General features: G+C 44.1%; 1 protein-coding gene across 1 annotated transcript in view; it reads left to right on the forward strand.

Moving 5' to 3' along the window:
* Positions 1 to 27,391, forward strand: part of LMX1A (LIM homeobox transcription factor 1 alpha) — a 92,534-nt gene that overhangs the window by 34,652 nt on the left and 30,491 nt on the right. The window contains exons 3-4 of the mRNA XM_089518330.1: positions 19,430 to 19,599; positions 20,249 to 20,326. Of these exons, the coding sequence (XP_089374456.1) occupies positions 19,430 to 19,599; positions 20,249 to 20,326 (248 nt within the window). The remainder of the gene's footprint in view (positions 1 to 19,429; positions 19,600 to 20,248; positions 20,327 to 27,391) is intronic.

Raw genomic sequence — 27,391 nt, forward strand, 5'->3', positions numbered from 1 at the left:
TTGGCCCAGTCCCCTCCCTGGCAACTTGCTTTCCTTAGGCTTGAAGAGACCTGCATGGAGCTCCTCCTTCTTCCCAGCCTTGCAAAGGAGGTTTGGGATGCAATTTGCAAGGCTCATCTCTCCCCATTTCTCTTTCTCCCTGCCTTCCTCCCGATTCCAGCCTTGCAAAGGAGGTTTGGGATGCAACTTGTGAGGCTCATCTCTCCCCATTTCTCTTTCTCCCTGCCTTCCTCCCGATCCCAGCCTTGCAAAGGAGGTTTGGGATGCAACTTGCAAGGCTCATCTCTCCCCATTTCTCTTTCTTCCTGCCTTCCTCCCGATCCCTCCTTCTTCCCTCCCCTCCCTCCCTCCTTCTTTCCCCCCTCTCTCTCACACACACACACCTTCCCTCACTGCAGTCGCTTGCCTGCCTGCCTCCCTGCCTCTCTGCCTGTCATTCTTTCAGCCAATCAGGAGACGGAGGAATGAGAGAATGGATTTCTCTCGGCCTTGGTGGAATATGTTCTCGGAACGGTTTCAAGAAAAAGGAATCGCAGTGCGGTAAAATGCCGTTCTGATCACGTTCTAGTTTGCTAATGCGGTAATATCCGTTCCAGGAACGTTTTCATCACGTTATGACACGGAATGTTCTCAGAACGCAGTGCGGTAATCTCCAGTGAGATAGAAAGTATAAAGAAAGTATAAAGATTGGGTTAACTTTTTTTCTTTTATAAAACTCTCGCTAACAAAGGACAGTAATTTATAATGTCAGATGTTAAAAATATAATGTAAGATGTTAAAAATTTAAGCTTGTGCTTCCCTTTACAAGACAATGTATGAAAACATCATTTATTGTAAAATGAGAAACTAGCCAATTATAAAAAACAAAAACAAAAAAGACCAATCACCAAATGCAAATTCCTTGAAAAATAACGTTTGTGGACTCATTGAAGTGAGATTTGAACCCCACCTCCTGAATCTTTCCTCCAAATAAAGTGCTGCCTCTTCATTTGGGTAAATGTACAACAGTACCTTCAGATTTTCCAAAGTAATTGGGCTGAACTTATTTTGAAGTTGCAAAAGGAACTCTTCCAGTCCTTTCTTAACAGTTTGATACCTAAATCCAGATGCTCCCTTGCCCTTTGGACAATTCTGAAAGAAATAGGATCCCTTCCAAATGGAACATTCATGACAAAATTTGAAAGAATGCCAAATGCACATACCCCTGCATTCCGAATTCCCAACACAATTTAGTCTACTCAACAGCTACCAAATAACCCTTAATAGACATCCCTAACTGGATTCCAGTATGTGTCCTGCCTTGATTTGGGAAAAAGGCAGGATATAAGAAAATAATAACAATAACAATCTGAAGATGCCAGCCACAGATGCTGGCGAAACGTCAGGAATAAACTCTTCTAAAATATGGCCACGTACCCCAAAAACCCCACAAAAAACTCTGGATGTCAGCCATGAAAGCCTTTGACTTCACAATAACAATAATATGAGATCTCTCACCCTGGATTGGATGTGCAGGGGTCATCAGCTGAATCCACAGCTGTAAATTCATCTAGTCCCATCTAATAGCTCAAAACATACCCACATTCATTCTGAAGGCCTCATATTATAACTAAGATGGCCCAGCAAAATCAACAAGGGTGGTACAGTGGTGTGAACCACATTGGCTGATACTCCAGAAGAGCATTCCCACCTCCCTGCTGAGTGCCATGGTGTGCAGCAGGTAGGAAGAGGGCCCAGCACACCCCACCTCCCTGCCTGGCACCGTTTTACTTGCAAGTAAAGTGGTGCTGGGCAGGGAGGAAGAGGTGACACTTCAGACTGGAACACCACTGAGCATAAGCCCTATGAATGATATCCATGTACCATATAAGCACATATGCTCCTCAGGGGTGAACTCTATCACCCCAGCATAAATAAACCCCTGAATGTCAGTTATGCCTATTCATGTCAACCTTCCTCTTGATAACCTTGTCCCTTTACAAACTGTGCACATGTCAAATGAGTCATTAAAGGTCACTGTGGCATCAAGGAGGCTAGTATCCCTTGGAAGCCAGCTGGTCACTGCTGTTGCATAAGTACCAGATTAAAGTGGATTCTGGAAAGCCTATATCCCATGTATCTGTGATGCCGAATTCAGCCAGCCATAATGCACGGGAACAAGTATCTGCCCAACAGTAGTGCCCTGAAGACTAGTCAACTCAAAGGACGTTATCACACGGGAGGAATGTCTCTCTATTTCAAAAGAAAAGAAAGTAGGGCCAATTCAGAAATGAACACAAGTACATGGATGGTTATCATACCACAGAAGAACATAGCACCCATCCCAAAGCCAAAGTAGTGCGAATGCAAAAGAAATTATCATATGAGCACATACCCTTCGTAGTCTAGAATTCAAATTAGCATCCCTGCACATGTGCAGTGAGGGCAGGATTGGATTGTGACCTTTTTACACTTCTGGTGGGGCTTGCTTCCGGTTCCTGTGATTTTGCCTTGTTTCACATTATTTGTTCATTCATTACCCTTTATTTCACGTTATTTAGGTGATTCACGTTATTTGTTCATTCATTACCCCTTATTTCACGTTATTTAGGCAATTCACCAATTCAAAATCAGTCCAAAGCAACCTTGTACTTGGTTTGAGTATCAGACTATGACTCTAGAAGGTAGGGATCGAATCCCACTGAGTGACCTTGTGCAAGTCACACTCTCTCAGCCTCCTCAGAAAATGGCAATGGCAAACCCCATCTGAATAAACCTGCCAAGAAAACCTTGTGACAGGGTCATGAGAGAGAAAGAGAGAGCCCTGGCCAATCCCTTCCCTCCAGTTGGAAAGGATGAGTTTGCAAAGGGAAAGAGCCGGAAAGGGCTGAGAGGAGGAAGGAGGAAGTGTATGTGTGTGTGTGTTTGTGTGGAGAGGACTGTTTCATTCCCAAAACAGCTCCAGAACTCCGAGAGGAACTTTGCGAGGCTGAGAGAAAAGCCCCTCACACCTGGAGGGAGGGAGGAAAGGCAGACTTTGGTGCCGGTCTTTTAACTTTTTGGGGAAGCCAGAGCATCCCTCCACCCCGGGCAGCACAATCGCCTTCACTCCCCCTGCTTCTTTGCTCCCAGAGGGAGCATAGGAGAAAAAATTGCAACCAGTAAAGGAGCTTGGGAATTGTAGTCTGATTCGAAGGCAGTCCAAAGGCAACCAAGACATGAGTTACATACCTGCCAAATTCGAATTGAACGCAACTTTGTAGTGGAACAGGATTTGTAAATTCTATATTTCCCCAAATTTACACATCTCTCGGTTGACCCTGGATTTGGTTCGAATTGAGTTACCATTGACTTCAATTACGTGTGATAACCTTTCGCACAAAAACGTGAAACCCCATGATTGCATCCGGGATCACACTGCATTGACCTTCCAATTTCCCCTGTGTGATAATGCCCAAACCCACTCGAGCTAGCAACTAGCACACCACTTCCCATCCCTGCTTGTTCATTGGGGATACCTCCAGTACCACAAGACCTCAATCCCTCAACACTGTGTGTCAGCTACAGTTGGAGATGTATCAACTGGCTCACCTGGAGTCTTTGTCTTCCATCTCTAGTAGCATCCAAGGCTGTTCCTTCCAACTCAACTTCCACCGCTCCACCAGGCTCCTCTGATTGGAATCACTTGTTAAGGGCCTCTAGGTGAGACAAAACCGTTTCATTAAATGATTCCTGTTTCAGGGATCTGTTACAATCTGGACCAGAACAGAATGTAAGCCACTCAACAGCTCATTGTGAGGAATTTGTGAAGAAGTTGTGAAAATCTATTGGATTCAGTCTGACTAAGGCACTTGAGTTGATACAGTTCCTGTGAGATCTGGGATCTCAGACCAGTAATCCACAAGGAAACTTATTCCAAAGAAAGATAGTTTATTGTAGCGTATAAGGCAGAAAAAGATCAATTGACACGTTTTTGCGAAATCTGAGGGCTACAGGAAAAAGTTAGCCTTTACACCTTCCCCCAGCCCCACCCTTTCCAACCCCTGGCTAAACCACACCACACACACCTCACCAAGGCAACCAAGCCTTTCCCAGGATGGGTAGTGACCTCCACTCTTCCCAGAAGGCACCTGACTCCATCTTTGCCTCTGAGGGGAAAGAAGGTAGGGCCTCCCCATCTGCCCTACACAAAGGAACTCCACTCTTCCCAGAAGGCACCTGACTCCATCTTTGCCTCTGAGGGGAAAAAAGGTAGGGCCTCCCCATCTGCCCTCCACAAAGGAACTCCACTCTTCCCAGAAGGCACCTGACTCCATCTCTGACTCTGACGGGAAAGAAGGTAGGGCCATCTCATCTGCCCTACACAAAGGAACTCCACTCTTCCCAGAAGGCACCTGACTCCATCTCTGACTCTGACGGGAAAGAAGGTAGGGCCATCTCATCTGCCCTACACAAAGGAACTCCACTCTTCCCAGAAGGCACCTGACTCCATCTCTGCCTCTGAGGGGAAAGAAGGTAGGGCCTCCCCATCTGCCCTACACAAAGGAACTCCACTCTTCCCAGAAGGCACCTGACTCCATCTCTGCCTCTGAGGGGAAAGAAGGTAGTGCCATCTCATCTGCCCTACACAAAGGAACTCCTCTCTTCCCAGAAGGCACCTGACTCCATCTTTGCCTCTGAGGGGAAAGAAGGTAGTGCCATCTCATCTGCCCTACACAAAGGAACTCCTCTCTTCCCAGAAGGCACCTGACTCCATCTCTGCCTCTGAGGGGAAAGAAGGTAGTGCCATCTCATCTGCCCTACACAAAGGAACTCCACTCTTCCCAGAAGGCACCTGACTCCATCTCTGCCTCTGAGGGGAAAGAAGGTAGTGCCATCTCATCTGCCCTACACAAAGGAACTCCTCTCTTCCCAGAAGGCACCTGACTCCATCTTTGCCTCTGAGGGGAAAGAAGGCAGGGCCTCCCATCTGCCCTCCACAAAGGAACTCTGCTCCCCCCCCCAGAAGGAACCTGGCTCCATCTCAGTCCCAGAATTCTCCACAGGAAGAAGGACAAGTATAACCTGTGCTCCCTGGAAGAACTTCCTGCTTGCATCGAACTCGTCCCCAGAAGGACTGAGCTGGCAATATTATTATTGTTTTCGTTATTATTGTTATTGTTGTTGTTGACCTTTAATTGTAAAGCCCTCAAACTGCTTTACCACCCCAGTAAGAGAGCCAGCTACACCTCTTTCTTTTCTCTGTGAACCCCATCCTTCCCATGGTTCCACACATTTCTCCTAACCTGATCCCCATTCGGCCTCTCCCTGTCTCCCTGCTTCCATTCCTCTGTTCCCTCTGGAACTGCCACTCTGCTGCCCCTAAAGCAACAGCAATTCATGACCTTTTTCTCTCTAAATCCTTTAACCTCCTCGCTCTCACCGAAATCTGGCTCCCAGCCCATGATACTGCTACCTCCGCTGCCCTTTCTTTTGGTGGTCTCTCCTTCACCCACACTAGCCGTCCTGAGGGTCGAGGAGGAGGAGTTGGTATCTTGCTATCTAACTCCTGCCAGTTTCAAGTTCTATCTTTTTCCCCCAGCTATCATTTCTCTTCTTTTGAGTTTCATCCTATTAGACTCTTTTCTCCTGTATAGCCCCGGGTCGCAGTTATCTATCGCCCTCCTGGCTCTGCCAACCAGCTTCTCTCAGACTATGAATCATGGCTGACATTCTTTCTTTCAGATTCAGTCCCCACTCTGATCCTAGGTGACTTCAATATCCACGTTGACAATTCCAATAACCCTACAACATCTTGCTTTAACTCTCTGCTAGCTTCTTTTGGCCTCCAACCACATTCCAACTCTTCAACTCATTCTCTTGGTCACTGTCTTGACCTAGTTCTTGCTGCAAACTGCGCCATTTCTGACTACCTGGCACTTGACTTTCCACTATTTGATCATCATTTAATCTCCTTTGCTCTTACTTATACTCCTCCTCCTCGCCATACTATTCAATGCCATTTTCGTGATCTTCAATCTGTTGACTCTAACCATCTTGGTCTGACCCAGGTTTCATCTCTCTCTTCCCTAAATCTCGGGGATTCTGCTGATTCACCTATGTCTTTATTTTACTCCACTCTTTCCTCAACTTTTGACGATTTTGCCCCTGTCTCTGTACGCGCTTCTTCCTCTAAGACTAGACCTCAGTCCTGGCTTACCCCCAACATTAAGTTTCTCCAGTCCTGCTCTACAGCAGCCGAACATCTTTGGAGAAAGTCCAAAGAGTGGGCTGATTTTACCCATTTCAAATTTGTTCTTTCTTCCTTCTCATGCGCCCTCTCTATGTCAAAACAGAATTATTACAAATCATTGATCTCCGCCAATGAGAGGCACCCGCAGCGTTTGTTCTCCACCTTCAACACTTTGCTTAAACCTCCCTCTCCTTCTGTCTCTTCATCATTCTCTCCTAATGACTTTGCTAATTATTTCATCTCTAAGATTTCCACTATTCGCTCTGAGATAGTCCCCCCCGATTCTTCTTCTGCTCTTAATCTTCTATCGCCCTCGCCTAACAAATTTTCTGTGTTTCCTCCTGCCTCTTTGGATGAACTCTCTACACTTCTGAACTCTTCCAAACCTGCAGCCTGTTCTCTTGATCCAATTCCTACTTGTCTTCTAATCTCTATAGCTTCCTCCTTTCTGCCCTCGCTTCTCCATATCTTCAATCTCTCTCTCTCTCTACAGGCTCCTTCCCTTCGGACTTCAAACATGCTCTCATTTCCCCAATTCTGAAAAAACCTTCTCTTGACCCCTCCTCTTTGTCTAGCTATTGTCCGATTTCTCTTCTTCCCTTTCTTTCTAAGGTTTTGGAACGGGTTGTTTATTCACGCTGTCTTGAGTTTCTTGAAGCCAACTCCATCTTCGATCCCTTTCAGTCTGGTTTCCACCCAAGGCATTCTACAGAGACAGCTCTCACTAAGATTTCGAATGACCTTTTACAGGCCAAGGCTAATGGCCTTTACTCTGTACTCATCCTTCTTGATTTGTCTGCAGCCTTTGACACTGTTGATCACTGTCTCCTAATTGACATACTCTCTGACCTTGGGTTCTCAGACTCTGTTCTCGACTGGTTTAGATCTTACTTGTCTGGCAGATCTTTTGCAGTACAGTTGGCCCTTCTTATACACAGATTTTTTATACACGGATTCAAGCATACACGGTTTGAAAATGTTCCAAAAAAGTATAAATTTACCTTGATTTTCCATTTTTTCTAAGGGCCACCATTTTTCTGTCATTATATTTAATGGGACTTGAGCATACATGGATTTTGTTATACATGGCGGATCTTGGAACCAAACACCAGCGTATAACAAGGGTCCACTGTAGTTGCAGGGGTCAGACTTCTTCTCCTGTTCCCTTATCTGTTGGAGTTCCCCAGGGCTCTGTTCTGGGTGCCCTTCTGTTTTCTCTCTACACACTGTCCTTAGGAAAACTCATTGGCTCTTTTGGTTTTTCCTACCATCTGTATGCCGATGACACCCAGCTGTATCTTTCCGCCCCTGACCTTTCTCCAAGGCTTGAACAGCAAGTTTCGTCTTGCCTCACAGCTGTCTCGCAGTGGATGCACCATCGACGTTTGAAGCTCAACATGTCCAAGACAGAGCTTCTTGTCTTTCCTCCTAAGCCCACCCTTCAACTCTCCTTTTCTGTCTCTGTGGTCAACATTTCTATTCAACCAGTCCAGCAAGCCCGCAGTCCTGGTTTTATCTTTGACTCTTCTCTTTTCGTGTATCCCTCAGATCCGGACCACAGCCAAGGCTTGTAGATTCTTTTTGTACAATATTGCCAAAATTCGACCATATCTCTCCGCCTCTACTGCCAAGATCCTGGTCCATGCCCTAGTGATCTCACGACTTGATTACTGTAACGTCCTCCTGGCTGGGCTTCCTCTTTCTCACCTCCGTCCTTTAATCTCTGTTCAGCATTCAGCTGCACGCATTATCACTTCCACCCACCGCTCTGACCACATCTCTCCTGTGCTGGCATCCCTTCACTGGCTCCCCCTCCCTTTCCGCATTCAGTATAAGCTCCTGCTGTCGACATTTAAAGCCCTCCATGGACTGGCCCCTCCTTACTTATCAGACCTTCTTTCTCCTCACCTTCCCACCAGGGCCCTCCGTTCTGGTAGTCCTTACCAGTCTGCTGTCTCAGCCCAGGATTTCCTTTGCCCCATCCCGGATTCGCCCCTTTTCACTTGCTGCCCCTCACTCCTGGAACCTTCTTCCCTCACAAGCAAGAGCCATCACTTCTTTAACCAGCTTCAAAACGGAGTTGAAAACCATCCTGTTCAGAGAAGCTTTCCCAGGCATTGCATAATTGTCACTTACTATTTGATGTTCTTTTGGTGCCTGTTTATCAAACCATTTACTGTATTGCTATGTACTGTATATGCATTGTCCTACTTGAGAGTATGTGTTTTCCCTGGAAAATGATTAACCTTCCATTATGAAGCCAAGCCCTCCCTCCAGTCCATCTGCCTTGGTCCAGGCCTTGGAGGTAGAGAGGTACTGCTGGACCTCTTACCCTTTCCCTCCACCACTCCCTTCTCCTTCTGTGTCATGTCTTTTTAGATTGTAAGCCCGAGGGCAGGGAACCGTCTAACTAAAAAGATTGCATGTACAGCGCTGTGTAAATTTACAGCGCTTCATAAATAAAGGTTAATAATAATAATTATAATAATTGACGCCAGATGTACCGTTATCTCCAGCATTCCAATCTCTCAGCTAGGCCTCTCCAACAGAACTATATGCAATCAGCTTCTCTACTCTCTACCAACCCCCCTCCCACCATAACTCCTAGACAGAACAAGAATAATAACAGTTACAATGAGAAATATATATATTTCTTCTTCGTGGTCTCTGCGAATCATACAAATGGGTTTCACTGCGCTTGCACAGTGCTGCTCGGAACTTACTGGAATCACTGGGCAAAGTTTACTTTGCAACATATAGAAACTTTTTGGCGGTAACTCCGCCCACCCGTTATAAGACCCCTGCCTTCCCGCTCTTTTCCCCAATTCCTTTTTTCCGCCGCACTTGCTGCTTCAGGGAACTTCGTTCTTGCTTGTTTTATTGGATCACTGGCTATTTGACTTCAGACCGACCTTGACCACTCTCATTGACCCCACTGTACTTCGACCACGGACTGTGTTTGACTTTGACTTCGGTTTCTCCTGTGTCGTTCCGTCACGATGTCGCCTCCTCTCAAGAAGTGTGATGTCTGCGGAGGCAAACTCCCTGTCCAAGACCCTCATTCTTCGTGTCTTCTCTGTCTTGGCGGCGACCATGACATGAAATCCTGCTCGCTCTGCAAGTCTATGACGTCGCAGGCATGGAAGAACCGGGAGTCCCGCTTAACTTCTGTGATCGCCCAGGGTAAGGTCCATGGGGAGACTTCCCGCCCAGCTTCGGCTCCTTCCCTCCCGGCTGCCGCTTCTGTCCCGGGCCCACGAGAGAGTCCTACAAGCGCTGCTTCGGCCACTCCGGCTCTGGCGACTCCCGCTAAGGTGGATCGCGGCTCCCACAAGTCCAGTACCACCACCAAGTCGGCTTCTGTGGTCAGCGGCCCAGACAGGTCCAGTACCACCACCAAACCCTCAAAGAGCCCCTGCAAACTGTTGGGGACTGAGGATTCGACGGCTTCGGCGTCAACGGCTGGCTCCGCCTCCAAGGTCGGGACCGACCTGTCAACCTCGGCTCCGTCCCATAAGCCTAAGCATTCCAAGAAAGCTAAGGGAGGAGACCGCACCACTCCGACGGCTACAGTTTCCAGCCCGTCGATCTCTGCTCCAGACGGTGCCACTTCATCGGCCGGGTCCTCTCGGGTGAGGGAACTCCAAGAGAACCCCTTCTTCCCCCCGGAGGCACCCAGACCCGCCAAAAAGGTCAAGCACATAGAGTCCACTTCTTCTGAGCCACTCAAGAAGAAGTCGCGCGAGGAGTCCTCTAAGTTCTCCGATGGGCATAAACAACACAAAGGTGCTGAGCTCCTTACACCACAGCGTTCGGTACCAACACCGGCCCTCCAAACTCCCACACCATTGCCACAGGTTCCGTCTCAGGACTCCTCGGTGCACGGTGACGACCCTCACTCAGCCCCGACACTCTCCGGGCTTACCACCATCCAGTTCGCGGGTTCAGACGATGACGAATTCGTTCCCCGAGCCTGGCCCGTTCTCCGATTCCGGCCCCATGCCCGGTGGTTGCTCCATCTGGAGACGTCGGCCGTGATGACCTCGATATCTTTTATGATTCTGAGGTAGACCGCTATTACATGGCGGTCCCGCGGGAGACGGCACTCCGCAAATTTGATGAAAGCCGCCGTAATTTTGCAAAATATGTAGCATGAGCTTCCATAGACTGTTGTTGTTGTTGTTGTTGTTGTTGTTGTTGTTAAGCTTTGATTCTAGTTCATTTCCTTCAGGGAGAAAGGGGCTGTTTTTCTTCTCCATGTGCTTTTGGTGAGCTGTAACCTAAGATTTTGAACTATTGCATTCTGGGAGTCACTGCTGGGAGCAGTCTGAACCCTAAATTCTGCAGAAGGCTGGCAGAGGCATGCAAATTTTAATTTTTCTATATATTCAAGAAGGTTTTGGAGAATAGAGGAGCAGCTGACCTGAAAACATTGTTGGAGGGGGGCTCTCTAAATTTTTCACTTTTCTTTTCCCTTTGTTTTCCTTAAGGGGATTATGGGGACTTTTCCTCAGACAAAGTGAGACAAAGACTTGCCTCTGGAAGGAGCTAGTAGCCAGGAGCTCTACATAACTATTGGCCCAGTGAATTGAACTCAGAGACAGAGCTTGAGGACAAAGGCCAAGTTTAGCAGGTGAAGCCCACAGTCTGTTTCAGTGTCTCTTTAAGACTTCTCAGTATGGACACTGAAGGCCCTGCTGCAGTCACCTGCAACACTTGTGGGATGTTTGTCTTCTTGCCTAGAGATGTGAAAAACTTCACCTGCACTAAGTGCAAGTTGGTGGCCCTCCTAGAAGAGAAAGTATAGCAGCTGGAGGCCCGGGTAGCTACATTTCAACATAATAGGGAGCAAGAGGTTTTCCTGACCAGACGGTCCTGGGCGGGAAACACGCAGAGGAAGTTGCTGGGGAGGAGGAGGTCACTTCGCACACAACAGAAGTAGATAGTTGGAGGAAGGTCACGCACCGAAGTAGGGAAACCAAGGAACATTCTGTGAGCTTGCAGCTACAGAACTGATCTGAATCTTTCTCTATTATTGAGGATGATGAGGAACAGACTTCAGAGACAGACTTCAGGGACAGAGCAGGGGATCCTGGGAGTACCACCAAAGGGAACACCCACTGCTAAGCCTCGGAGGAGGTGTGTGGTGGTCGTGGGGGACTCCTTGCTGAGAGGCACTGAACCAGTGGTTTGTGGACCTGACAAGATGTCTCGGGAGGTGTGCTGTCGCCCTGGGACAAAGATCCGTGATGTGACAGAGAGGTTGACAAGACTTGTCAAGCCTACTGACCATCACCCCTTTCTTTTGGTTCATGTGGGGACCAATGATACTGGAAGGCACAGCCTTCAGAATATCAGAAGGGACTATGAGGCTCTGGAGTTGAAAGAGATGGATGCACAGGTTGTCATCTCATCTCTTCTCCCAGTTGAAGGGCATGGTCCAGGAAGGGAGAGGAAAATAACAGAGGTGAATAACTGGCTCTGCAGATGGTGCCGCCAAGAATGATTTGGATTTTTGGATCATGGTCTGAGGTTCCATGAGGAAGGACTTCTGGCAAGGGATGGGTTGCATCTCATGCTAGTTGGCAAAAACGTTTTTGCCAATAGTCTCAAAAATTTGATCAGGAGGGCTTTAAACTGAGTTATGTGGGGGGAGGGAGACAGTATTCTGGAAGGCAAAAGGGCTGGAGAAAATAGTGAAACTGACACAGAGGGAACAAGGCAAACAGTGCAAGGACCCAAAAGTGGGAGGCAAAAGAACTTGCACAGGCAGCAATCCACCATCTTGAGGAAGACAGAGGCAGGCTAGCTCCAAGTAGGGTTGCCATTTCACGGCAGTGGGTGGGACTTTCCCACCTCCTGGGGGTGTGCCTGGTCCCGCCTTGCCCTCCCCCATTCCCGGGTGGCTGCCCGACTCAGGGCTCCCAGGGCTGCTGCCTCCCTTTCATACAGTGCAGAGCAGCATGTCTGGAGCAGCAGCAGCGGCTGGAGCTAGCAGGGGGCGGGGTCTGCTGCTCTGCCCTGCCCCTATTGGTCAGCCCTCTCAAGGAGCCAGCCCTCTGCTTCCTTATTTGGGCATGCTCCAACTCCAAGCAGGGAGGGCTTTGCACTCAGGCAAGCTGCTTTTAGTTCTTCCCCTCTTTCTCTTTCTCTTTCCACTCCTTCTCTTCTTGTTATTCTGTTTTTCTTCTTCTCCTCCTCTTCCCCTCCTCTTCCTCCTCTCCTTTTTCTTCCTTTCTTCCCTCTCCTCATCTTCTTTTTCTCTTTGTTCCTATTTTCTTCTTTCTCCTTCCCCTTTTTTCTCCTCCTCCCCCCTTCCTCCTCTGCTGTTGTTGTTGGCATTGTTGTTGTTGTGTGCCCACCTCCTTTCTGACTTATGGCAACCCTGCCTCTAGCCCCCTTATTTACCCCCACTCTAAGCCCCCCTCCTCTTCTTCTCAGGGATCCAGGGCTTCTCAAGGCTTTGCCCCCATTACAAAAGAAAAAAGACTTTGCAAGGGATCTGACCCATAAATCCCCCCTAAGTTGAGACATACCTAGGGAAAAAGAGGGGGTGAGGGGTTTTTTTGGGGGGGGGGTTGGAGGAGGCAAGGAAAAGGAGGAAGGGGGGAATTGCTAAGAAGGCTTGGGAGTGGGAAATGTAGTTTGCAGTGGCAAAAGGGGGTGCCTGTGGTCTTTCAAATCCCATGCCTGCTTGGGAGTGGGACTTGTAGTTGTAGAATTGGGCGGGGGGGTATTTGGCCAGAAAGAGAAGTACATTTCTGCCATCTGTCTAGGAATAATGCCAAAATGTCCTCCATTTTGAGCAGCCGAAGAAACATTCATTTATATTAACATTTTTTAAAAATTATCAAATTTTTCATGTGTCCTCCATTTAAAAAAAAAAAAAAACGTGTCCTACATTTGAAAATGTGGCCCTACATTTGTCCTACATTTGTCCTGGTTTGGAGGTCCTGACTTATGGCAACCCTAGCTCCAAGAGGCCTGCCTGGAAGAAGACAAGCCCCTCCCTTCATCCACCATCTTGAGGGAGAGAGAGGCAGGCTAGCTCCAAGAGGCCTGCCTGGAAGAAGAAAAGCCCTCCCTTCATCCTCCATCTTGAGGGAAAGAGAGGTAGGCTAGCTCCACCAGGCCTGCCTGGAAGAAGAAAAGCCCTCCCTCCAGTCCATCTGACTTGGTCCAGGCCTCGTAGGTAGAGAAGACTGCTGGACCTCATCCCCTTCCCCACCACCTCTCCCTTCTCCTATTGTGTCGTGTCTTTTTAGATTGTAAGTCTGAGGGCAGGGAACCATCTAATTAAAAAGATTGTATGTACAGCGCTGAGTAAATTTACAGCGCTTTATAAATAAAGGTTAATAATAATAATAATAATAATAATGGTCTTAAATGTCTCTACATTAATGCACAGAGAATGGGGAATAAGCAAGATGAACTTCAACTCCTACCACAACAAAGCAAATAGGCCTCACTGAAACCTGGTGGGATGAGTGTCACGATTGGAATGTAGAAATAGAGGGGTATAACCTTTTCAAGAGAAACAGGTCAAACAGGAAAGGAGGAGGAATAGCCTTATATGTCAGGGACATTTACACCAGTGGAGAGATCCAGGACATCAATCCTGGAAGCCAGGTGGAGAGCATCTGGATACAAATAAAATGGGAGGATAACAACAAGGATGTTATTGTGGGAGTCTACTACAGACCCCCAAGTCAGATGGAGGAATTGGATGATGCCTTTCTAGAACAGATGACCACACATTCAGAAAAGAGAGATGTAGTAGTGATGGGTGACTTCAACTGTCCGGATATTTGCTGGAAGTCAAACTCAGCCAGATCCTCAAGGTCTAGCAAACTCCTCACTTGCCTTGGAGACAATTTCATTGTCCAAAAGGTGGAAGAGGCAACAAGGGGATCAGCCATTTTGGATCCGATCCTAACCAACAAGGATGACCTAGTTAATGGAGTGCAAGTGGTGGGAGCCTTAGGTGGGAGTGACCATGTTTTCCTGGAGTTTGTTATACACTGGAAAGGAGAAGCCAGGCATAGTCAGACATGCATTCTAGACTTTAGGAAAGCTGATTTTAGTAAACTTAAAGAAATACTGGGGGTAATCCCATGGTCAGCAATACTAAAAGAGAAGGGAATTCAAGACAGATGGGAGTTTCTTAAAAGGGAGATACTGAAGGCACAATTTCAAACAGTTCCAATGAGGAAGAAAAATGGGAGATGTCTCAAGAAGCCAAAGCTAACAAAATGAAATTCAACACAGAGAAATGTAAGGTACTGAACTTAGGCGGAAAAATGAAATGCACAGATATAGGATGGGGAACACCTGGCTGAATGAAACTACATGTGATAGGGATCTAGGAGTCCAAGTAGACCACAAATTTAACATGAGTCAACAATGTGATGCAGCAGCTAAAAAGGCCAATGCAATTTTAGGCTGCATCAATAAAAGTATAGTGTCTAGATCAAGAGAAGTAATAGTGCCACTATATTCTGCTTTGGTCAGGCCCCACCTGGAATATTGTGTCCAGTTCTGGGCTCCACAATTCAAAAAGGACATTGAGAAACTGGAGGGTGTCCAAAGCAGGGCAACTAAAATGGTGAAGGGTCTGGACACCATGTCCTATGAGGAACGACTTAGAGAGCTGGGGATGTTTAGCCTGGAGAAAAGAAGGTTAAGAGGTGATATGATAGCCCTGTTTAAATATTTGAAGGGATGTCATATTGAGGAGGTAGCAAGTTTGTTTTCTGCTGCTCCAGAGACTAGGACCTGGAGCAATGGATGCAAGCTCCAGGAAAAGAGATTCCACCTCAACATTAACAGGAACTTCCTGACAGTAAGGGCTGTTCGACAGTGGAACAAACTCCCTCAGAGTGTAGTGGAGTCTCCCCCCTTGGAGGTCTTCAAACGGAGGCTGGATGTCCATCTGTCGGGGATGCTTTGATTTGAATTTCCTGCATGGCAGGCGGTTGGACTGGATGGCCCTTGTGGTCTCTTCCAACTCTACTATTCTATGATTCTATCTGTCGGGGTGCTTTGATTGAGATTTCCTGCATGGCAGGGGGTTGGACTGAATGACCCTTGTGGTCTTTCCAACTCTACGATTCTATGATTCTAAGCCAGGATGGATGACTAAGGAACTTTTAACTGAGCTAAGTTTTAAAAGGAACATGTATAAGAAATGGAAAAATGGGGAAATCACCAAAGAGAAATTCAAACAAATAGCAAACATGTGTAGGGGTAAAGTCAGAAAAGCTAAAGCACAGAATGAACTCAGGCTTGCTAAAGAGGTTAAGAACAATAAAAAGGTCTTTTTTGGATATGTCCGCAGCAAAAGGAAGAAGAAGAAAAAGGTAGGGCCACTGCATGCAGAAGATGGCAAAATGCTAACAAGGGATAGTGAAAAGGCAGAATTACTCAACACCTTTTTTGCTTCAGTCTTCTCAGAAAAGGCAAAGGGTGCTCAACCTGAGGATAATGGAACAGAGGACAGAAAAGGGGAATTTCAGCACAGAATAAGTAAGTACAGGAATACCTGTTTAACCTAAATGAATATAAGTCTCCAGGACCAGATGAACTACATCCAAGAGTATTAAAAGAATTGGCAAATATAATATCGGAACCACTGGCAATAATCTTTGGGAACTCCGGGAGAACAGAAGTCCCAGAAGACTGGAGGAGGGCAAACATCGTCCCCATCTTCAAAAAGGGAAAAAAGAGGATCCCAGCAATTATCGTCCAGTTAGTCTGACATCTATACCAGGAAGGATTCTAGAGCAGATCATTAAGCAAAGAGTCTGTGAACATCTAGAAAGCAATTCCATAATTACAAAAAGTCAACACGGGTTTCAGAGAAAGAGGTCCTGCCAGACAAACCTGATCTCTTTTTTTTGATAACATTACCAGCTTGTTAGATGAAGGGAATGCTGTGGATATAGTATATCTTGATTTAAGTAAGGCCTTTGACCAAGTTCCCCATGATATGCTTGCAAACAAGCTTGTAGAATGTGGGCTAGACATTTGGTGTCATCGGCAAATTGGTGTCACCTGCAAATTTGAAAAGTATGCCCCCAATTTTGTCCTCCAAGTCATTGATAAATGTGTTGAATAGCCCTGGGCCCAGGACCAAGCCCTGTTCGACCCCACCAGTCACTTTTCTCCAGGATGAAAAGGAGCCACTGTTGAGCACCCTTTGGTGCCGAACCCAAACACTCAGGCCAGTGTTAGTTGCAGTGACACTGAGGGTGGTCAGGGAATGTTCCTGATTATTATAATCACGTACGAGGGGTACTGAAAGGACCCAGGCCCAACCCACTTCCCAAAAATCTGAGGATAATTTTGTCACTGTAGCTTGAAAGAGTGTGTGTGTGTGGGGGGGGGGGTTGTATTGGAAACTGCCAGTTTGCAGGATTCTAGCTCTAACATCTGATTTTTTTCCAGATAATTGATAAAACCATGTTAACAAAAAGTATAGAATTTTTAGGTGCTGAAATCTGAGCTGTCATGAAGTTCCTGTTCCTGCAGAAGAAAACAAAAGGAAATCCATGAGTGTATGATGCAAGCATTGAATGACAAGTGCCCATCATATTCAGCTGTGAAGAAGTAGTGTGGCAACTTTCCACATGGTGATTTGGGACTGAAAATGCAGCAAGGTCTGGGAGGTGTATCAACTGCTGAAATTGTTGAGCATGTTTCTGACCTGATTTTGGCACATCAGCAAATCTCAGCTAAAACAATTGCTGAGACACTAGAGATACAGACTGGGTTTGTAATTCATGAGCAGTTGGCTTTGCAGGAGCTATCAGAGCCAAAATGTTTGAATGCTGACCAGAAATGAAATTGAGTGGAAAACTCCAAGTTGATTTTGTAGCATTTTGAGCAATTTAATGATAATTTTTGAAATAACTTGTCACTGTTGGTGAATCATTGTTATATCACTGTGATCTGGAGACCAAACAACAGCCCATGCAGTCACTGAAGAACTGAAGCTGAAAGATGCTGTCTGAAGAAATTCAAGACTCAAAGGTCAGCAAGAGAGGTCATGATCACAGTTTTTGGGGATAAGGAAGGCATTTAATGACTGAGTATCTGCATAAGGGCCAAATAGTTAATGCAGAATGCTACTATAAGTTGCTGTGTCAATTAAAGGAGGCATTGAAGGAAAAATGGTGAAGGAAGCTGCAGAAAAGACACTGCACCTGCTCACAGGGCTGGCAAGATGATGGATGTTTTGAAGAATTTGAGGTTTGAGTGCATAGACCATCCACCCTGCTCACCAGATCTTGTTCCATCTTACTATTTCCTTTTTCCAAACCTTTAAAAGACTTTGACAGGAAGGAAAATTTTGAATGTGATAGGAGAACCAGAACAGTATTTCAGTAACTAGACATCTGAATTTATTATTTATTATTTATTTATTTAAAGTATTTATATCCTGCTCTTCAGCCAAAAGGCTATCAGAGTGGCTTACATTTTTAAAATTATACATTTCCCTGCCTTCAGGTTTGCAATCTAAAAAGACAAGACACAAAAGGAGAAGGGAATGGCATTGGGGAAGGGGAAAAGTCCGGCAGATCTTCTCTTCTGATGCCTGGACCACGGCAGATGGACTGGAGGGAGGGGCCTTCTTCTTTTTTAGGCAAGGCCTGATGGAGTTGGCCTGCCCATTTATCTTGAAAAGGTAAAAGGATCTGAGAAATTACGTGCTAAGTTGGTTGTATTTTCGGGTGAATGTGTGGAACAGCATGGAACTTTCATGGTTCCAGGTCATTCCGTTCTTGGTTGTTCCTAGAACTTCTCAGCACCCTCTTGTATGCAGCTGCACACATCCTAATTTAAAATGCTCAATTATACATCAGTAGAGAACTCTCTGTTACAATACATGCTTCCATAAGGTTGATGTTTGAATAATATAATATCAATACATTCTGCAAAGAACAAGTTATAACTCAGGGAATAGGGGTAGAAATAAAGTAGATGTGGATCTCTGGATATATTTATTATTTATTTAATTTATAATCTGTCTTTCTCCTAACAAAGGATGCAAAACAGCTTACTATATATTTGTAAAGATTTGTGACTCCTATTAATTTAAAGGGTAAATAAAACTACAAGGAAATAACAGTGGATGCCCTTGTACTGACTATGGGCCTTAACAGACAGGTGAAATGAAGCGGCTTCTGGCTGCTTTGGAAGTGTAGTGTTTAAAGAACACACACCTCCAAAGCAGCTGGAAGCCATGCCAAAGTTGCACTCCAAGTCCTTAGGACCAAAGCAAAAATGAGCCATGATAATATGATTCCTGGCGGTGCTGGTCAGCTCCTGTATCCATGGTTTGTCTTGGAAGCAGGCAGTGCAGGCAGCGAGGTCTGATCCCGCTTTCATGCCTGTCAGTTTCACCCCGATGTCTCAGGCTCAGTGTTTTTCATCTGTAAAATAGTACCAGTTGGTTGCTTTTGATCAGATCTTTCTCCAACATTCCTGTCCAGTTGTAGAAAATTATGAATACCTATTCCCAGCTAACAGTATATCACAAAAATATATACGGCAATGTATCATCTGCATCATCTGCAATGTAACTGACTCTTCACCCTCAGCCATTTTGTGTTTGCCTCTGGTTACTAGGCTTCAGTATTCAATTAAAATGCAACATAGATGACCCCTAAGGCATGATATGAAATCAGTACATAAATACCTGGATTTAATATTGAGTTGGATCAAAAATGTTGATATTACCCTTGCTTTCGTTAATTTCTCTCATAAGAGTTACTGCAGATGGCAATAGTAGTAGTGGTGCTGCTCTCCTATGCAGTGTTTGCCCTGAGAAAGCTTTCCGGTCACCTTGCTTTTGAGTTTCAAGAATTTTATTAACACTTTTTTTGTCAGAAGTCAACTAGGCCAAAGACAAATTCAAAACTAATTGAATTTGAAGTTCTAGGCGTATGTTGGTTGAACAGTTGACTGAAATATTAGATATGGTTACACTCTTTTATTTTAAAAGTATGAGCTCAGAATTCCCTGCCTTTCTTCATTTTCCTCACTAAGATAGTTTCCCGTACTTTCTAGCTCCCTTTTTTTAAACTCTGAAAATAAGATTGAGGCATCTCCATCAAGTATGAAGAGTTTTCATGCAGTTGTACAAGCACTGGCAATCTCATTTAAACAAAAGCTACTCTGTCAAACATATTGTATGAATTCTTTTAATATTTTAAGGTAAAAGTGGTGATGTAGAGAGCTTGTGCAAAATGGGAGAAGAAACCAGGAAAATGTCTAAGGAGACCAAGGATTACAAGCGGCCCAAGCGACCTCGGACAATCCTGACAACACAACAGCGGCGGGCGTTTAAGGCATCATTTGAAATGTCTTCTAAACCATGTAGGAAGGTACAATTTAAGCATCAGAAAAGAAAGAACTTAATGCCACTGCCAGAGTAGTCTGTTAATACTAGGCTCATTATGACCTGTAGCCAAGAAAGATTTATTGTTTTTCCTAATTTGTAGATATTGTGATCTGAAGGTGATATGCAGATCCAGCTCTGAACTGCTTTTGGTTCACCAAGAAAATGATACCTATCAATCATGGATTTTGATTCCCAGGCCACAAATACCAAAGAGACAGCAGGAAGGAATGCCAAAAAAATCTGTCATCTGTGTTTATTTGTGGGTTGCAAATCATGTAGGTCTGTTCTTGTCTGCTACTTAAACACTCCTTCAGTTTAGCAGGGAAATATGACAAAGGTAAGCTGGGACATGGTATAAATTTTCAAAACCACCACATCTCTTGTACTGTATTTTGAGGTGGTTTTTAAAATTTGCATGTTGACCAAAAAGTCAAAATCAAGATTCTGAATTTTGTTGAAAAAGCTAGGAATTAACAGCAGATTTTGAGATTTTATTAGAATCTCTTAAAATGGCAATGTTGAAATCTGTCTCAGTATAGTAAACCTTGTACATTCATGAGGTTGATTACTGATTTGTCTATTTTTAAAAATAATTATTTCTGTTCTGTTCTGTTTTGTTTTGTTTTTTGGAGGTGAGAGAAACACTGGCAGCTGAGACTGGTCTGAGTGTCCGAGTTGTGCAAGTGTGGTTTCAAAATCAAAGAGCTAAGGTAAAAGTCTCTTTCTTAATTAATGTACTGTATTATAACATTAAGTTCTTTCAGCATAGACAGCAAAATCTGTCAACAAATATGGAAAACAAAATAATGGCCCACAGATTGGAAGTACTCAGTGTACATTCTGGGTCCCAAGAAAGGGGACACTGATGATTGAAGTAACCACTGGACCACTGCATTAATCACCCATGCAAATGAAGTGATGTTCAAAATTCTACAACAAAGATTTAGCATATATGAAATGACAAATGCCAGATAGCCAAAGTGCATTTCGGGAAGAAAAGAAAAGAAAAAAGAACTAGTTGTATCTGCACTACATAAATAATGCAGTTTGACACTGCTTTAACTGTCATGGCTCAATGCTATGGAATCCTGGAATTTGTAGTTTGTTGTTGGCATTAGAGTTCTCTCACACAGAAGACTAAATATCTCAAAACTACAAATCCCAGTATTCCATAGCATTGAGAGAAGGCAGTTAAAGCTGTGTCAAATTGCATTATTTATGCACTGTAGATGAAGCCTAGGGGTTATATAAAACATACATTGAATAATGGAGTGCACCAAAGAATTTCAGAAAAAAATCAGTCTGTACTTTAGAGATTATAGTGAAGACTTTGACTGCATAGACCATGAAAAACTATGGATCACTCTTAAAGAAATGAGTATGCTGCAACATTTGATTATCCTAATGCATAACCTGTACTCAGAACAAGAGGCCACCATCAGGACAGAATATTGAGAAACAGAATGATTTTCAGTTGGCCACAAAATGTTGCATTTTATCACCCTGTCTGTTTAACTTGTACACAGAATGTATCATATGTAAAAATGGATTAGACTTGGAGGAAGCAGGCATGAAAATTGGAGAAAGGAACATTTAAGATATGCAGATAGAATCATAGAATCATAGAATTGGAAGGGACTGCAAGGGTCATCCAGTGCAACCCCCTGCCATGCAGGAAATCTCAATCAAAGCATCCCAGACAGATGGCCATCCAGCCTCTGTTTAAAGACTTTTAAGGAAGGAGACTCCACTACACTCCCACTGTCAAATAGCCCTTACTGTCAGAAGTTCCTCCTAATGTTGAGGTGGAATCTCTTTTCCTGTAGCTTGCATCCATTGCTCCAGGTCCTAGTCGCTGGAGCAGCAGAAAACAAGCTAGCTGATCAAAATGTTGTTGTCAAACAGAAAAACATTGTGACAAATAAGAACAGTGGAAATGGAGGGGTACATACATCAGAGATGTGAGTGATAAACAAACAAGCACTTCCGAATACACACAAACACATACTGAGACTCCAAAGAAAGAGATTATAAAGAAAGAACAGGTTGAGGCTCAGGAGCAAGACACTCAGGCCAGTGTTAGTGGCAGTGACACTGAGGTGGTCAGGGAACGTGCCTGATTCCTATGAGGTCTCAGAAGGGCAAGTTTTTTGTAGTGAAGCAGGCTCAGGCCTCTTCAGTAATAGCAGTCAGGAAATCTGTGAACACTCAAGAAAAGCTCAGGGGGACATGGACTGAGCAGGAGGGGTGGAAAAGAGCCAGAGATCAGGTGTGTGAGACAGAGAATAACCTGGATATGTTTGATGGTTTGGCCAGGCCTGGAAGGCAAAATAAGTTGAAGAATGATAGCACCAGGGAAGCCAGAGCCAAGTATGTCACTGGCATGGGCTATCAAGAAATAAGAGAAGGTTTGTTTAGTACAGCCAAGGGTCAGGAGAGGGTCAGGCTGGAACAAGGAAAGGTGGCACAGAGATCCAGAGAGAGGTTAGCTGCACACCAGACATGATCCCAAGGCAGGAGGATCTGGAGTGGCAGAAACCAGGACAGGGGTTTCAAGGTGTGCCAGAGACTGGATGTGCCAGTGAGAGCCAGATGCTGGAGTTTGAAAGGTGTGAAGTCAGAGCTGGGTGGACTGGAACACAGATCCACAGCCTCTAGGACAGCAGCAGATAGAGAGTCAGGGACTGATCTGACAACCAGTTGTTCTGGGGGTCTCATCAGCTGGAGGTCAGAAAGGCAGAGTTGCACGTCACCTGGGACAACAGATGCAGAGGTTGCTGCATTGCCTGGTGGTAAGAGTTCTGGACAGTGGGCTAGACAGTTGGCACTGCAACTGGTGTGAACAGGAGTTCACAGGTATACTGGAGGCATGGCAGAATTTTGGACTCTGGAGATGTAGGACTTAGTAGTTTGTGGGGTGATACCAACAGTCAGAAGGCTTGTGCAGAATGAGGAGCTTAGGCTGCAGCATGTTGGTTCTGGGAACAACATGACCAACTTTGCACATAGCAGACACCTGTGAGATGCCACACGTGGGTGGCTAGCAGGGATGGTACACACACATGAGACTAGTGTAATGACACATGACACACATCACATGTCATTTGGAGGGGAATGTTAGGAAATGACATGTATGTGACCACAAGATAGAGCTGTGGCGGAACCTATTACAGTTCCAGTGGCAGTTAACAGTTGACAGTTGCATTATGGAATGTTGATGCTGCCAGTCCTTCTGAGAGAGTGTGTCAGTTACGACAGTTGGTGTAAGAGTAACTGCCTCTCTGTTTTGTTGTTATGGTTGTTTGGTTGGCAAAGTATTTTATTTATTAAAGTAACTTATTTATTAAAAGCCCTCATGTAGAGTGAAGGCTTGAAGTGCTCTTGTCGTTATTTCTCAAGCCAGGAGCTCAAGGTCGTTTGGGGTGGTGAAGGAATATTTTCCTTCTTGGCCTGAATACCTTTGCAGACATCTCTTCAGATTCCTTCTCCCTGGCGTCCTGTCAACATGGTTCAACTCTGCAGGTGGTCGTGGTGGACACAGCGCATCTTTCTACGCCCCAACAAATATACATATATATATAAATATATACTTGTATATATATATATTTGTAAACCAAATATATTTGTATGGGCGTGATAACCTCTTTTAATGGATGTTTGACATTACTTTCTGTCATGATCCGTTGTTTACTTCTTTGCGCGTGGCGAAGTCGTTTTCTATTGGGTTTCTTGTTGCTTTTATTCCCAAAGTTCACTTTTTCCCATTTTTTTGGAAAATTTTGATCTGTTTTCTCATTGATCTTCATAGTTATTTTATCCATCTCCTCCAGATCAATTACCTTAATCAGCCATTCTTCCAATAGATTGTTGTTCCTTCCTTTCCAATATTTAGCAAACACTAGACGTGCTGCTGTTACCAAATACAATATAACATCTAGTTCATCTCGACATATTTTTTCTTTAAGGTCAGTTGTAATATTTAATAAGTATAGTTGGGGTTTCAGTTCTAGTTCAAATTGAAAGGTATTCTGAATTTTCCTATGTACTCTTTCCCAGAAACTTCTTGCAATTGTGCAATCCCACCACATGTGGAACAATGTTGCTTCGTTTTCCCCACATTTCCAGCATTTACTTTCCTTTGAATTTTGGATTTTAGCCAATTTTAATGGAGACATATGCCATCTATGGGGCCATTCAGACTACAGAAAAAAAGGGTTGAAATCGATTCTTCCACATGAAGTTCATATTGGGCCCGATTCTGTCACAATCCATGTCGGGGCTTGCACAAGGAAATGCCCCTTACCCCAGGGTATCCAGATTCGGGCTAAAATCCGTCTTTTCTCAAAAGACTCGGTTGCGCCAAATTTGAACTTGCCCTCGATCATGATCGGGGCAAATTAGGGAGGGATTAGGGTCAGGGAGCGGGCAGAGGTCAGAGCATTCCCTCCCATCATCAGAAAGGAGGGGGGAGGAGGAGGAGGAGGAGGAGGAGGAGGAGGAGGAGGAGGAGGAAAGAGCTGAAAAAAGGGGAATCGCTGGATGCAAATGGTGACAGGAAAAAGGGGGAAATCAGGGGTGACTTTTGGGCTGCAGAAGGCTGTCAGAGAGAGGTGGGGGTGGAGAAAGTGATGAAGGAGGAGGAGGAGGAGGGGGCCGTGGGAGGAAGGGAGCCATGGAGGGGATCCTAAAACGGAGCAGGAGGAGGAGGAGGATGAAGGAGCTGGGGGAAAGGGTCAGTGGGCATCACCAGGAAGGAGAGGGTCTGAAGGAAGGAGGAGGAGGAGGAGGATTTCCAGGGGGAATTGGGTTGCGGGGCTACGCTGGGGCATGTAGGGAAATCAGGCTGCTTGTTCTACTTTCATCTTGCTCCTGGATTATTGTCAGAGGGAGGTGGGGGTGGTGGAGAAAGCTCAAAGGGAGGTGAGGGTCGGAAGGAAGGAGGATTGCCCAGGGAAGCAGGGCTATGGGTCCAAGCTGGGGGATGTAGGGAAACCAGCCTCTTTTGACAATTTATGTGCATTATTTTTTGGGTGCTTGCTTGTTCTACTTTCCTGTTGCTCCTGGATTATTATTATTATTATTATTTGTGTTATATGAGGATGCTACAGGAATGCCTGCGCTGCATTTCCATTTTATTCCCAATTGATTCCATGGGTCTACTTTAGTTGGAACTGACAGGTCACACTCTCTCAGCCTCACTGGAAGGCAATGGCAAAGCTCCTCTAGCAGGAGGAAAAGGGTCAGGTCAGGTCAGGTCAAAGGCAGGGCACGAATGGAGCTCACATCAGGCACCCACCCCCCTTTTCATATTTTTTTAAAATTATTTTTGACCAAATATGCACATGATTTTTTTTTCTTGAGGCAGATAGAGCAGGGCTAGCAGCTTGTGCAAGGGGTTTCTCTGCTAGCTTCAAGCAAAGGGGAAATGTTGCGAATGCAAATGTTACAATCCTACAATGTGAATGTTACATTTTTTGCTCTTGTCAATTAGACAAATGATACATGCTTTTGCTACTGAATTCAGAGGCAGCCCTGAATTGCTTTTAAAAGCAAAAAAAAAAAAAAAAGGAATGAATGGCAATTGCATCCTTTACTGGCATTTCTGAGGTGAGGAAATTATTATTATTATTATTATTATTATTATTATTATTGTTATTGTTATTATCATTATTATCATTATCATTATCATTATCATTATTTCATGTGTAAGAGGCATTCTGGGGGGCAAGGAGTGGGGGATGCATTAGCTTGCATGGGATTGAAAATGGGGACAGGGGCAGATCTGACCCAAATGCCCACACATACACACAACACACAAAAAAGAGGTTTTAAAAAAATTGACACCAGGGCATTTTGTGCATGGCTCTTACAAAAAAAGGAGGGGGAGGACACCTCCGATGGGCCTGCAAAAACGTCACCATGACGATTGCTTGATTGACAGCAGGCACCTTCACAGCAGGCACAGAATGCATTTGATTTAAAATGCCCCTCTTTTTGTAGTGGGCACTTGCTAAAGGAGAGATTCGGGGGAGGGGCATCCGAATCAGCCCAGTTCCTTCCAGTTTTCTGATGCCAGTCTGAATGGGACCTATATAGCAATTTATAGTAATTTTCAATTAAATTGGCACTTTTGGTAAATTTTATATCTTTTTTCCATCCTTTTTCCCAATTATCTAATGGAATGGGTTCTTTAATGTCCTGCATCCATTTAATCATTGTATCTTTCACCAATTCACCTTCGAATGCAATATCCAGTAAGATTTTATACACCCTTGATATCATATGTTTTTGTCTCTTAAATAATATTTTATCCAAAATACTTAATTCTATATCAAAACCAATTTCCTTCTTATCTTTATAGTATCTCCCTTTTAATTTATAATAAAGAAGCCAGTTTATTTCTATTCCATCATTTTTTAATTCTTCCAGAGTTTTAACTTCCTGTCTTTTTCCTGTTTTAGTTAGGATATCTGAATAAGTAATCCATTTCTTTTTTATAGGTTCTTAATAATAATAATAATAAAATTTATTTATATCCCACCTCTCTACACAATGCAATTGGGGTGGCTTACAAGGTTAAAATATACAGTCCAAGGCTCCAAATCACCCCCCCCCCCTTAAAATCCAATTAAACAATGTGAAATTTAAAACATACTTTAAAAACAATTCAGTAAACTGTGGTGAAGTGGTACATGGTCCCTTTAGCTTTATTGCACCTCCAACATTTGTCTTCCTGAAATTGTACATTTTCTTAATCTTTACCGTGGTGTAGTATCATCTATTAGAAATTTTCATGACGTTTTCTTTTAAATTCTGAGCAGCTGTAAATTTGTGTGTTCTTTTCCATGTTTTTTCCAAATTTTCTAATTCGATTGAATGACCAAAATCTTGGGCCCATTGAATCATAGTAGTTTTTATTACTTCTTTTTCCGTGTCTCTTTTTAGTAGACCTTTATACAACTTGTTTATTTTCTTTTTGTCTTTTTTCCAAATAAGATCGTCTATTTCGTTTTGTTGTTCTTCTATTCCTTTTATCTTTATATCTTCAAAGAATTTACTCTGGATTTGAGTGTAATTGAACTAATGTAACTTAAACCCTTTTTATTCTCTTCTGTATTCTTTAATCTTGTAGAACCTCTGTTGTCTTTCTCAATTAAGTCTTTATAGGTTAACCATTTCTGATTATCCGACCATCTACCAGAGGCCTTCTTGAGAAGAGACCCATGTTAGAGTTTTAGTATACCAATTAGCTTTGATTTTTTGCCATGAACTTAACAATGCTTTCCTAATGGGATGGTTATTGAAAGTCTTATCCACCGTAAGTTTCTGATAGCATAAGTAACCATGCCATCCGTATTTTAAATCAGGGCCCTCTAGGTTCAACATGTTCTTATTTTACAGTTTTATCCAGTCCTCCAACCATGTAATATTAACAGCATGCAAATAAAGTTTCATATCTGTCAATGCCCAACCCCCTCTTTCTTTTGCATCCCTTAATATTTCCCAATTAATTCTAGATTTATTACCTTTCCAAAAGAACTTTTTTAATTCTTTAGTCCACTCCACTAAGATTCGCTCATTACTAATTACAGGTACATTAATCAATAGAAACATAATTTTAGGAAGTATCATCATTTTGATAAGGGAGATTATGTCCGATGGGGATAGTTGTAGTTTGTTCCAATATACAAGGTCTTTCTGTATTTCTTTCCACAGTTTTTTATAGTTGTTGTCAAATAAGTTCATATTATTGTTTGAAATCTAGATATTTTAGT

This window comes from Sceloporus occidentalis, unplaced genomic scaffold (assembly GCF_023333645.1).
Source record: "Sceloporus occidentalis isolate IW3139 unplaced genomic scaffold, rSceOcc1.0.p SCAF_3, whole genome shotgun sequence".
NCBI lineage: Eukaryota > Metazoa > Chordata > Lepidosauria > Squamata > Phrynosomatidae > Sceloporus > Sceloporus occidentalis.